General features: G+C 35.5%; 1 protein-coding gene across 1 annotated transcript in view; it reads right to left on the reverse strand.

Annotated features, from left to right (window-relative positions):
* Window positions 1-15000, reverse strand: part of LOC135225281 (obscurin-like) — a 210438-nt gene that overhangs the window by 20163 nt on the left and 175275 nt on the right. Inside the window, exon 3 of the mRNA XM_064264613.1 lies at window positions 2345-2460. Within this exon, the coding sequence (XP_064120683.1) occupies window positions 2345-2460 (116 nt within the window). The remainder of the gene's footprint in view (window positions 1-2344; window positions 2461-15000) is intronic.

Here is a 15000-nt window from a genome sequence, read left to right on the forward strand (position 1 = left end):
TTTTTGTGGCTCGTAACTCACTATCACCTGTCACGGCATAGCGATGCCCCATAGAATCTCAATATTATGCTGACCTTTGAGCCTCGACAAAAACTGTGGGCTTCAGTAAGGGTCGAAACGCTGTTTAAAATAACATCCACCTGAGCTTAAATGTTGTCCGGTTTTCATTTAAGGTTTGGCCTTCGCCCTACCTTTTATATGGGGTCGAATTACTATAGGATTATGTTAGCTGCCCCTATCAGCTGCTACATCGAAGAAAGCACTTCGATTTAGCCGAGCATAGCTAGTGTTGTCGTCTGAGGTTAATTGATCTGTTCTTCAGGTCTTATGAATCATTAGTTACTCACGTAATGTGACGTTTTTAGCTGTCTTCATTTATAAATAAATATAAAGAAAGAACATGTTTTTGTCATTGGTAAAACGGAGAACTAAACTTTGCTGTCATCTACAAAACGGATAGATTTTGAGTTTGTTGTCGATAAGTATTCTACAAAAAATTTTGAAGTCCTATTGTCAGTTAATCTATCCGTGGCGGTAGCTGATATTTTGAATCTTAAACAAGGTTGGATGGTGTATATATTCAGAAGAATTAGGCTTCAGGGTGATAAGAAACACCTAGTATAGTTTCAAGGAAGAACCCCCGATATTTATAAGTGTACAAAACTAATTCCGAACAATCTTGGCCTCAGAACCTAAAGCAGTATTACAAAACAAGCTTGATGGCGCGCGCTACGCTGCGCCAAGTCGACCCGCCGCTGCTGTAGTTTGCAGGCTCGATACGAAAGTGTACGAACCTACGTTCCTGACACCTCACGTTTCACACCGAGGCCGACAAACAAGATCCACTCTGCCTTTATTATTGTAGATCCTTTTAAAGTTGGGCCGTTACAGAGGTAAACACGACTGACAAGAACTAACCTCGTGCTCGGTAATATAGTAGATTCACATCAACCGAACACGTGATATCTAGGCCGGCCAGACCCTTACGACGCTCCTGATTGGCTGTTGATGAGCCAATCACAGGGCTTGAAACTCTCAGTCTCTCGAGAGTTCACATGGGTAGGATCTATGTTCCATCTCTCCGGAGGGATAAGTCTTTCAAAAGTATCCCTCAGGAGAGGTGGAACATACAACTTGCCTACGTGAACTCTCTCGAGAGACGTAGAGTTTCCAGCCCTGTGATTGTCTTATCAACAGCTAATCAGGAGCGTCGTAAGGGACTGGCCTAGACATCAAATTCACGGTTGATGTGAATCTACTATAGTAAATATTTCCCTTTCACGTGACGCGACAAATACGCAGATACGCAAGATAAATCCACTGATTTTATTTATTTATTTATTATTTTTCTTTTCATTCCCGGCCATTTCTTACAAAGCAACGCAACTTTGTAAGAGTTGCACAAGAATTTCTTAATGAATTGTTTCCTCTCAACTTGAATGAATGAAGTCATATTTACCTTTATTTAACTTGCCTAATGCACATGAATTGGCTTGTTTTAAAAGTCATACTCAGTGGATAATTCTGTCATATGCGTAATTATTCTTCAACAGTTATTTTACGTCTTTATGGCCTACCTAAATTGGAAAACAATTACCTTATTTCATGATATAAAAAAACATTTAGTTAATCTTCTGCCAATTATTTTATGTTTTTATGACCTAACTAAATTGGAAAGAAATCACTCTATTTATTGATACAGAACAAGAATTTTAATTACTCTTTAGCTAATTATTTTACGTTTTTATGACCCAAATAAATTGGAGAATGATCACCATATTTATTAAAATAAAACCAGAATTTGAATCAGTCTTCAATCCCTTGATCTCATCAGTCAGTTATCTTATGTTTTGATAAACTATCTAGATTGGATAATAATTACCTAATTTTAGAATATAAAAATAATCTTCAGCCATCTGTTTTATGTTTTTATGACCTAACTGAATTGGAAAATGATTACCTTATTATCAAGGTAGGTCACAAAAACATAAAATAATTGGCCGAAGGTTAATTAAAAATTTTGGTTTTCAAAATATTAAACCAGAATTTTAATTTCTCTTCGACCAATTATTCTATGTTTTTATGACCTACCCACAGTGGAAAATCATCACCCTATTTAATAATACGAAAAAATTTTTGAATCATCCTTTAGCCAATTATTTTGTTTTTGTGGCCTATATTTTATGCCCTACCTAAATTGTAAATTAATCAACCTAAGTTAATAATTTGAAAAATAAATTTGTCACCGTGAGAGAGTTTATTTTAGAGACGTATATCTGTCCCTTAAATAACAACCACTTATAAATGGAGAATTGGAACACGCGGGTAAATAAAAAAAACTTACCGTATTAAGGTTGCCTAATTTTTCATTAAGTTTTTCTTCTTCCTCCTTCTTCATGTTCTTGCGCACCTTTGCTCCGCGGAACCCAGCCTGGATCTTGAGGGCTGCGTCCGTCAGATCTGTGGAAGGCCAAAAGAAAACAAAAACGAGGTCAGGAGAGGTCACGTGCCTAATAAGGATTTTCTTTATTAGTTTTCTGTAAAAGAAAACTATTAAGATGGCGTTATACGTCCGCCCTCAGATTTTAAAAAACTACTGAGGCTAGAGGGCTGCAAATTGATATGTTGATCATTCACATTTCAATCATCAAACTTCATTTAACTGCAGCCCTCTAGCCTCTGTAGCCCTTATTTTATTTAAGGTTAAAGTTAGACATAATCGTGCGGTTGGCCATCACCGGGCCGTGACTCAAAGCTTCATGGGCCTCGGCGCATTTTTTACTTGTTTTAAGTAGGGTATAATCACCATCATCATCATCATCAGTCTGTCTCAGTGACACGAAGAGAGGTCAAGCCAGGGGTGGGGGGAGGTGATAAGTTGAATGATGGAGATAAGTAGTATGACTGAGATAAGTAGAATGACATAGACAAATAGGATGACAGAGATAAGTAGGATGATTGAGATAAGTGGAATGACAGAGATAAGTAGAATGACAGAGATAAGAATAATGACAGAGATAATAAGGATGACAGATATAAATAGGACGAAAGAGATAATTAAGCTGACAGAGATAATTAGGATAACAGTTTTAATTACCTGGTGAAACTTAACTCATATTTGACTTATACATACATAACCTATATATATATATATATATATATATATATATATATATATATCATATATAATATATATATATATATACATTACAATACGCTTATATATATAAATATTATATGATGTGGATTTCGGCCAATATTAATTTGATTTGCTTATAGTTCACAAACTATATATATATATATATATATATATATATATATATATATATATATATATATATATACTATATAGAGATAGTATCATTTCCGACCAATATTAATTTTGATTTACTTATAGTTCACAAAACATATACATATATATATATTATATATAAATATATAATATATATATATATAATATATATCTAATTAATATATATATATAGTATTAATTTCCGACCAATATTAATTTGAATAACTTATAGTTCACAAATATATTATATTATTATTATATATATATATATATATATAGAGCTATATATAATATATTATATGTATATATATGTAATATTATATATATATAGATCTAATAGATTTTATATATATAATCTATATATATATATATATGTATATATATATATACATAGATATATAGATATATATATATAGTATATTAATATATATATATATAATAGATAATATATATATATATAATAAAGTAAATAGTTTGTGAACTATAGAACCATAAGCAATCAAATTAATATTGGCCGGAAATTCACGTATTCACTGAAACCGTCATCAGTAAAATCCGGAACTCTATACGTTTTAATTAACGATTTCATCGGTTATAGTCATCGGTAAAATTATAGTTATTTAATTTTTTTATTACTGCATGTTTCAAGAATTCTTATCCTTTATCGTTGATTCGACAAACAAAATACCAGAAACGTGACAGTTTATAAAAGTAAAAAACCAAAAAAAAGAGGAAATTTCCTGTAAGGCCAATGCAGAGGACCAATGCAATTCACCGGAACTAATCTAGTTTTGACATCTCATACATCACATGCATTGGAAAGCATTCTGGTTTAATATCGCCTCCAAATATTACTCGTACATTTTATCTCTCTCTCTCTCTCTCTCTCTCTGTACTTCTTAGTAACATATTACTCAATTTTTTCAGTTTTCGAACAAATTTAATTTATCATAATTTTTGTTACGAATATCAGTAAACATCTCTACCAATTTCAGTTCCCTCTGCTGTCTGTCCAGCTCTCTCTCTCTCTCTCTCTCTCTCTCTCTCTCTCTCTCTCTCTCTCTCTCTCTCTCTCTCTCTCTCAGGGAACCGTGTAGGTTGGGGTTGGGCGGGTTTGAAATATTAACAGAAGATGAGAATTTGAAAGGCAAACCCAATTTCCCAACCTGACGTGAGCCCCGAATATATTGGTTATACTTTATGAAGTGAATTTGAATAAATATGAGCTGGGGCCCAACATTATTCCACCGGGAAGACTTTCTTCCTGTGGAGGAGTTTCAGTCAATCAAACACATCCAGCGACGCCGACGTGCTTCCGATTATTTTCATTTTCCTTCACTGCATCTCCTTCGTTTGCTATTTTCTTTGTTTAAGTTTATTGCTATAGACTTATTTTTTTACTTAACGTTAGAAATCGGCATATTAAGTCATGGAGGCTTCTCTTTTGCTTTTTACTTTTTATTTGCATTGTGCATCTGGTGGTTGGTGGGTGGAGCAACGTCCGCCAGTCACGATATTTTGGAAGAGGATATCCACGGTCAGCAAAAAAAAAAAAAAAAAAAAAAAAAAATAATAATAATAATAATAATAATAATGACAATTTCCAGCTCAGATCCTTAAGGATATTTAAGAAGGGGTTATTTTTCATCTTGTGCCGTCAGCACCCTTTTATTCTTTTTACCATACCTCCTTTCATATTCTCTATCTTCCATCTTATCTTTTCAACATTATTGTCAGCGCAGAATGACGTCATAGGTCCCAGCGCTTGGCCTTTGGCCAAAGTTTTATGTTCAATTTAGTTGTCAGTTATTACAATATGAGAAATGTTTTTTTTTTCCTTTTTTGGAGGAGGGGCGGTGGGCGATTTCTTTGTGTATGAAGTCTTGCAAGCAAATATTTCATTGCATGCTGAAGACAGTGATTTTTGTAATGTTTTTTCTTCTGTAGGTAACTCGACGTCAGCTTTCTGTTAACCCAGGTATAATAATTTTGAACCGATTTGTCTTCACAGACACACACACACACACACACACACACACACACACACACACACACACACACACACACACACACACATATATATATATATATATATATATATATATATATATACATCGTTTTATAACTTTATAACTTGTGTGAGGGGATTGCTAACTCCCTGGCCTCTCGCATGAGAGACTTAAGGTTCGTTCCGATGTGAGCCAGAAATTTATTGACGTAATATATATATATATATCTATATATATATATATATATATATATATATATATGCGTGTGTGTATGTCCATTGAAGCCCTTCCCAGTTCATTGTCATGCAAATCCGTCCAATACAGCTCGCGGCCAGTGAATCCCAACAGAGGCCATTTGCAAATTGTCTGTCATCTCTCTTAGGGAAGGTATTGTTTGGCATAAACATTGCCAAAATGAGGCTCTGTATTTTGTCTAACGTAACACAAAAGTAGATCTTCTTGTGCATAATGAAACACTACTTTTTGTCAAATAAAAGGATAAGATTCCAAAAGGAAGGCTTAGTAAATAGGGTAGGGGGGGTACCGACTAATTTGACAAGTTTCGTAACTGAGGAATGATTTCTGTCATCTGTCATCTAGCAGAACTGCAAGATGCTGCACATTTAATTATATTATAAACCATTATTTAGGAATATTTAAACTAAATGTAGAATTTCAGTGAAAAGTTCCATCATTTCAGTGAAAAGTTCCATCATTTCAGTGGAAAGTTCCATCATTTCAGTGAAAAGTTCCATCATTTCAGTGAAAAGTTCCATCATTTCAGAGAAAAGTTCCATCATTTCAGTGAAAAGTTCCATCATTTCAGTGAAAAGTTACATCATTTCAGTGGAAAGTTCCATCATTTCAGTGAAAAGTTCCATCATTTCAGTGAAAAGATTCGTTCTATTTTCCTGAAGTAACCGATCATTCTTAATTACGAGATGTAGCATTAATAGTCAGTGAGCTAATATAAGCATCCCTTGACAGACAGACAGACAGACAGACAGACAGACAATTATCCTTTCCACCACAGCTGACGTCCACTGATGCGAACTCCGTAAATTACTGTGTTTGTGGAAACTAATTAACTCTATACACCAGTAATTACTTTCCCTCATTTTAGGCAGACATGGATTGTTTTTTATTCATTCTGCGACTATTTCGTGCTTTATCAGGAAAGGTTATTAGCGTTGGTGATGTAGAAATGAAATGATATTCTTCCTAACCCCGGTTTGAATCTTGGCTTTAAAGGGAAGCTTTTATCTGTCGTCGCAAATTCAGATTGAAGGCTTCCTGTAGCAAAACGTCCCTAAAAATACTAGCAAATCGAGAGGTTTAAGAGTTCGTTGTTCTGAGAAGCCAATGTTTTGCAAAGTAATGGACGTGTTTTTTATTTTTATGTGATTAATATGTATAGCAACTTCACTCTTTTCACTACTTCTGAAGTTGAGGGTATGTGTTCTGTCTTTTCATTTCATATCTACCGAATTTTATTTTGACCAAGGCTCGTAGGGGGTTAGTGCCACCAGGGCGCCTCATGCCGTGCACTGTAGGTATTACTTAAGGTTCTTTGTAGCGTCCCATCGGCCCCTAGCTACAATCCCTTTCATTTCTTCTACTGTACCTCCGTTCATATTCTCTTTCTTCCATCTTATCCGTTTCAGGGCCGAATCACCCCATATATAGGTCCCAGCGCTTGGCCTTTGGCTTAAATTTCATGCTCTGTTCTATTCTGACTGAATTCCTTTTACTCTGACTTCTAAATAACAAAATCGTAAATCACTGCATGTTAGTAAACCAAATTCAACCAACTGAGAGCGCCAGATAAACGTTAATGCTATGAAATGAGTCTCCCACACGTCCATGAAACTCGCAATTATTCACCTTTCTAAGCAATACCACCGACCGCGCGTGCCTCTCCTCCCTAAACCATCTTGAATATCATCTGTCTAAGGCTTAGACTCTAAGCTATTGCGTCGTCCAGGCTTCTACAATGAGGCATCTGGGAGTCCATTTGTAACTGTCATCAAAGTCGTAAGTCTACCCTGTCTACATTGTTGATGTGTTATCTCCTTCTCCTGTCTCTGGTGTTATGAGTCTTACATCGCCATCTAGTATTTGCCCCGCGAACTTATTGCTTCTGTACTCGTCTCTTTTTCCGTGAATGGCCTTTCTCTCCACAGTTTCCACGGTAGTGGGTTCTCATTTGTTTTCGTGTCGAGGTGATGTGGACAATATATATCAGATTTTGGAGGCTTCATGTATTTGTTCATCTAGGTTTATCTTTCTTCTGGTATTTCTGTTGTACAGAACGTTTTGTTTAGCATAACAAATCGCAAAAAAAGAAAAAAAATGAAAAGCAAATATGATTTTAGCATAGTCGTAGTCAAAAGATTTAGCGGGATACTTTAGCTAATACCTGTATTTGTTCATCTAGATTTCATTTAATTCTTGTAATTTTATAAAACCGAAATGTTCGTTTAGTATAGTAAAATGAAATAAAAAATTTATTTTCTTTTAAAGTAAGATTCTACAGAAATAGCAGGATGCTTTTGCTCGATCAGAAAACATTTTCTGGGAAAAAATGTAATAAAGGTGTCACCTGGAAACATTGATAAAATCAATTAGAAGAATATTGCAGCCAACATAAGAGAAGCTGGCCACTACAAATTACACAGGTAAACAATAAACCAAGTATTACGTGGAAACTTGGTAATATGTTTGCCATCATTAGCATAAACTGAAAGCGGCCGAAAGACTGGTACAGGCAATTCGTCAGTTATTGTGAAAATGATATCCTCTTACCTTCCAGTGGATTAACAGTTCGTCTTTAAGAAATGATTCATGTTTATTTTAATAAGAACAATACGAATAATTCCCAACACGCACCCGTAAGGGGGGTAGGGTGGTGCTTTCAGTGGGCCTCACGCCGTGCACTGTAGGCGTTACTTAAAGTTCTTTGCAGCGTCCCTTCGTCTCCGTTCATATTCTCATTCATCTTACTTTCCATACACTCCTTAACAATTGTTTCATGGTGCAGTTGCGAGGTTTTCCTCTTGGTACGCCTTTCAAACCTTTCAACTCTCAATTTCCCTTTCAGCTCTGAATGACCCCATAGGTCCCAGTGCTTGTCCTTCGGCCTAAATTCTATATTCCATTCCATTCCTAAGAACAATATAAGTTTTTGCGCACGATTTTAGGAAAAAAATAAGTCAACAAAGTTTCAAGAAACAAATAAATCTCTCAGAGTTCGAAATAAATTGTGATAATTGGGCGACGGATACTCTTCTTCTTCTTCTTCTTCTTCTTCTTCTTCTTATTATTATTATTATTATTATTATTATTATTATTATTATTATTATTATTATTATTATTATTATTTAGAAGATGTACCCTTTCATATGGAACAGGCCCACCATAGGGGCCATTCACATGAAATACAAGTTTCCAAGGGATATTATTATGATTATTATTTAATTTATTTATTTATTTATTTTTTTTTTTTTTGGCGGTTGGGGGGACGTGTACCAGTCATCCTATTTGACTGGTTAGTTTTTATAGTGTGGGGTTCCGGGTTGCATCCTGCCTCCTTAGGAGTCCATCACTTTTCTCACTATGTGCGCTGTTTCTAGTAGCACACTCTTCTGCATGAATCCTGGAGCTACTTCATCATCTAGTTTTACCAGATTCCTTTTCAGGGATCTTGGGATCGTGCCTGGTGCTCCTATGATTTTGGATACAATTCCTACTGACATATTGATGTCCCATGGGATTGCAACATAAATGAGCGATACTTTCTTCTTGATTTTGTTAATCAACGTCACGTCTGTTCTATTGGCACGTATCACCCTATCTGTTCTGATACCATAGTCCCAGAGGATCTTTGCCTGATTGTTTTCTATCACTCCCTCAGGTTAGTGTTCGTACCACTTATTACTGCAAGCTAGCGGGTGTGCCTTGCACAGGCTCCAGTGGAGGGCTTTTGCTATTGAATCATGGCTCTTTTTGTACTGGTTCTTTGCAAGTGCCGGACATTCGTTTGCTTTGTGGTTTATGGTCTCATTATTATTATTATTATTATTATTATTATATTATTATTATTATTATTCAGAAGATGAACCCTATTCTTATGAAACAAGTCCACCACGGGGGCCATTGACTTCAAGTTTCCAAGGAATAGTATTATGATGTTGCTTAGAAAATTATTTTACTTTCAATTGCTTTACATTACCAACTAATGGCAAATTATGAGACGTGTTACGACAGAAGCTTTCACAGTTGTTCTCCTGCCGAGGGAGAAGTTAATGGAACAGTTAATAATGATTTTGTGGCTGCAGCAATTGCTATTTGCTTCATGCGTGAAGAACTGGCCCAGTACATGCACCCATTCTTCAGAAACTCTCTCTCTCTCTCTCTCTCTCTCTCTCTCTCTCTCTCTCTCTCTCTGTTTGTGTGTGTATGTATGTATGTATTATATATATATATATATATATATATATATATATATATATATATATATATTATATGATATGTATGTATGTATAGTATAGTATGATATATATCTGTGTGAGTGTATACGTATATATATATATATATATATATATATATATATATATATATATATATATATATATATATATATACATAATACATATATTGCACGTACAATAAAACAACAGTAACTCTTGACTCGCGGTTGCATGCATGTCTTCGCGTACACACACGTATGCCTAATGGCCCAAGAGAACCACTGCCTGCAACGTCTATTAAGGCAACGACGAGAACCCTCCCCCACCACCACCCCCAACCACCATCTCCACCATCACCTAAACCAGCTCTGAGGAATTGCCCAAAGTGGATGTTTGCCTTTTAACATTCAGATCTCAGGGGACGGGGGTTGGGGGCTGGCGGTGGTGCCATGTGCGTTGACTTTAAAATCGCAAAGAGTTCTTGAGTGTTATTGAATTAGCCAGACCTGCTGTTTTGGACCAGACATTTACTTCTTCTTCTTCTTCTTCTTCTTCTTCTTTCTTCTTCTTCTTCTTCGAGTCCTCCACTCTTCGTGCGTTGTGTTTTTTTTATCTTTATTTTCTTTATTCTCAATTTTTTTCGGTTTTCTTTCCTTCTTTCTTTCTTTCTTTCTTTCTTTGTCGAGGAGTTTGATGGTAGTCAACAGGAATGTCATTCGCGTGCAACTCTTGTTTGCTGCTAAACTTCAGCCATGCGTCGTGTTTACGTTTGTTGTATGCAAGCGAAGCAACTTTTGATAATATCTTGATGTATGTTGATAAATTAAAAATTTAAATATATAAAATATATATATATATATATATATATATATATATATATATATATACAATATATATATATATAATGTGTGTGCATATCTATGTAACAGTAATAACTACAATGCCTCTGGTATATGGTAAACCTGTAAAAAGTGACCAGTATATGCGTATACATATATGTGCATAGATGTATATGTAATTTATATAGGCCATATCACACTTATTATTACATCAATAATGATTGGTTTATATTCTATTCGTATAATGATATTTTCAGTACCAGCCCATTCTGAATGCTGAAGTTTCAAGCTTTTACGTGTCAATATATGTCCTTTTCTGAAAGCGCGGTATTCTCACTTATGCACACACAAACGTTCACACACACAACACCACACACACACACACACAAGCACACGCACACGCACACACATGCAAGCTTTACCTTAAACATCACTTACGCGCTACGTTCTCCATCAAATGAATTCCACAGAGGCTTATAAATCTTGGGAGAACCCCAGAAATAGAAGTCATTAAGAAACAACGAATTACAATCCTCCGTTGCCGAGTGGTAATCATAAGTAATTTCTCATGCTGGTGTAGTTATTAATTCTCTCGCCTATTTGCTGTTCCCTTGTGGGACATTTCACCTTTATGAAGGAAAGGACAGACTTATTCTTAAAACGAATTTATTGTGGGCACAAAGGCACGCTGTTAGAATGGTTTGAAGACAAGTAGAGAGACAGATTTCTATTTGGGGCAGGTTGGATGACATTAATGTCCTAAATGTAACTCAGTTTTACATTCATGATGAAATGGACAGATGAGCAAACCTTTATTCTCAAAATTAATTTATTGTGGGCATAAAGTTAAGTATGTCTTAGTTTTACCAGACCACTGAGCTGATTAACAGCTCTCCTAGGCCTGGCCCGAAGGATTAGATATTTTCACGTGGCTAGGAACCAATTCGTCACCTAGCAACGGGACCTACAGCTTATTGTGGGTTCCGAACCACACTATATCGAGAAATGAATTTCTATCACCAGAAATAAATTCATCTGATTCCGCGTTGGCAGAGCCGGGAATCGAACTTCGGACCACCGGATTGGCAGCCGAGCACTAAAACCTCTCTTCCAGCGAGGAACTGTTGTGGGCATAAAGGCACCCAGATAGAAGGGTCTAAGATTGGTAAAGAGACAGATTTCTATTTGGAACAGACTGGATGACATGAATGCCCTAAATATAACTGGTCATTAGGCAACGTATTATGGGGTTGTTTGGAAAAAGCAGGACAACATTAAAACTTGAATTTTTAGATCAGACAGACAATAACACAGGTAGACACGGACTGACTGGAACTGAGAAAGACAAACGGACGGATTTCCATACATTAAGGTTCGTCTGGCATAGGCAGAATTACATGAAAGCGAGAATGGAATTCAAGATTAAAGAATTACGGTTTGTTATGGAGAGCAGATTACATTCCGGCATGAATACAGTTCATTAAGTTTTGTTATGGAGAAGCAGGATTTGAAAGGATCAAAGTTGAAATGCAATTGAAGCGTAAGGGTATTTGCCTCGATTGTAATGGGAATGTAAAACCTTTGAGATATGTCAGTTTATGCAAATTGTACGAGTAAGATTTTTAAGGGGCTCCATTCCAAGGCGCTGTTAATGTAGCGACAGATATGATGACCTCAGAAACACATACAGTTTACAGTATGCTTTGTAGTTTGAGAAAATACAAAGCATAGTATTTACTATAAATTAAACACTAAGCTGCATTGAATTACAGATAAACAAGTTTTATTTTTCAGCTATGCGTTTCCTGTAAATATAAATAGCATAAGCAACGCATATATTCACACACACACATACGCATGTGGGCCCACACACACGCATATATTATATATATATATATATATATATATATATATATATATATATATATATTAAATTACTTAAGAGGAACACTGGCCAAAGAACATATTCTTTAAAATGTTGAGAAACCCTTATTTATATCTTCACCTGCGCGACTGCTTAGGCTGTGTGTGATCTGTTTACAAAACCTCATGAAAGAAAGGCTACTTTAATGATGAGATGATCAAGAACGGGTATTAGTTATAGAAACATTTACAAAAACTTTAGCTTAGCAGAAAAAAACAGATAAAACTATGATAAATAGCACACTATTTATCATAGTTTTATCATGGTTAACGAATTTCCTTATCATTTAACAGGGGAGGTTACAAGATGCAACGAATCAAAATACTGAGGATTTTTCATAATGGTTATTATGATTAAAATGCCACATTAGCTTATCACCGTTTTTAAGTGTATAATAAAAATTTTCAAGTCGGTGTCGTATAGCTATAGTTTAGAGTAGAAAATCCTTTAAACGGTTTTTGAGGCAGTGCTGTGACTGCATAATTTTTTTTAACTGGGAAGTCCGCTAAGCAGGAAAATTCCACAACAAATTTTTAATGGTTTGTCAAGCAGTTGTTTGACTACATCATTCTTTCAATTGGAAAGTCCGCTAAGTAGGAAAGTTCCCCCAAATCTTTTAAATGGTTTGTCAAACAGTTCTTTGAAGGCATGTTTCTTTTTACTGGAAAGTCCGCTATACAGAAAGTTCCCCAAGATCCTTTAGACGGTTTGTCAAGCAGTTCTTTGAAGGCATATTTTCTTTGACGGGAAAGTCCACTAAGCAGAAAAATTCCTCAAGATCCCTTAAATGGTTTTTCATACTGTTCTTTGAAGGCATATGTCTTTTAACTGGAAAGTCCGCTATGCAGAAAAGTTCCCCAAGGTCCTTTAAACGGTTTGTCAAACAGTTCTTTGAAAGACCATTTCTTTGAACTAGGAAGTCCGTTAAGCACAAAAACTCCACCGTAAGCGTTCCGCGCGATAAAGCTACAAAGTGGCGTCATAAAAATTAAGTACTGTCTCCAGGTCTTTCAATTTGTGCCAGAACTAACGACACGGCACGACCTCCACCAACAATAGCCACAGAGCGTAAAGTGCTCTAACGCCTTCGCTAATGGCGCTTGTGTATCCCGGACCATTTAGGTTACTGCCGTTGTAGCTCTTGCCCAAAAACCTTCAAGAATTAGGAAGCTGAGGTGTTTCTAAGTCTATACGTTTATAAGACTTTCAGTAATGCTAGATACAAAGGCCGAGTACTTTACTTTAGAAATTTGTAAGTGAACATGTTTTTTCAGTATTTTCAAATTCAAATGCAGCGTACTTCATTCCTTAATCGATCTCACTTCTCGAATGTCAATACAGGTGTGAGGCGTATGCACTAAGCTCCCTCGTAAATTTGTAATGTTTCCTCTCTCCTCTCTCCTCTCTCTTCTCTCTCTCGTCTTCTCTCTCTCGTCTCATCTTGTCTTTCTCTCTCTCTCTCTCTCAGTACCATATTTACTGAGGAGGGGATTTAAAAAACCTATTAGTTTCTTCGACACCTGAAATCTAATACTGTTTTAACTACAAAAATTATTACGCCTACAAGAATGATGATAATAATGGTAATGTCTGCGAACTTGAATATATTATGAGCATTTGCAATATTTATTGTTAATAACGCCATCTTTATTGACATTATTTTTAGATTAAAGGTTATTCATCCAAACCTGCACCTACAAAGCGATTTTTTTTATTGAGACCGTAATTATCACGTTTCCTGTTGTTTTTGGGTAAGAATGGAGATATTCTGGTTTGGGTGTTTCTTTAGGTGCTGCAAGAAATAGAAAAATGCTTGTTTTTTTTCTACCCTAGCCTGATATATATATATATATATATATATATATATATATATATATATATATATATATATATATATATACACGCATATCAAGCTAGGGATATATATGTATATGCATGTGTATATATATTATATATATATATATATATATATATATATATATATATATATATATATCTAGTTAGGCTAGGGTAGAAACAAGCAAGCCTTTTCTATTTCTTGCAACACCAGATATATTTCGTTAGTAAAGCCGAAATTCTACAATAACATCTCAGAATTAAGTTACTTCGCTGTTCGTTAAGAAACAAGTATAGACCGTTTAAAAGTAACATCTATCTGTCTTCACATTATTAACGATATATATAATGTGACCGAGCACAGTCGGTGACATAACAGAGAGAGAGAGAGAGAGAGAGAGAGAGAGAGAGAGAGAGAGAGAGGAGAGAGAGAAGAGAGAGATGAGAGATCTAAATCCGGATTATGTCATTACGACTTCCTACGACAGCAAATGGGAGGCAAAAATATGACGGCAATGCCTTTATAGCTTTTCTTTGGCCCTTTGCAAAATAACAGCAGCAGCAGTAGGCGTAAAAAACAGCCATTGTACCCGAGTCCTTTATTTTCTCCTCTTTCTTCCTTTCTCTTTTT

This window comes from Macrobrachium nipponense, chromosome 20 (genome assembly GCF_015104395.2).
Source record: "Macrobrachium nipponense isolate FS-2020 chromosome 20, ASM1510439v2, whole genome shotgun sequence".
Taxonomy (NCBI): Eukaryota; Metazoa; Arthropoda; class Malacostraca; order Decapoda; family Palaemonidae; genus Macrobrachium; species Macrobrachium nipponense.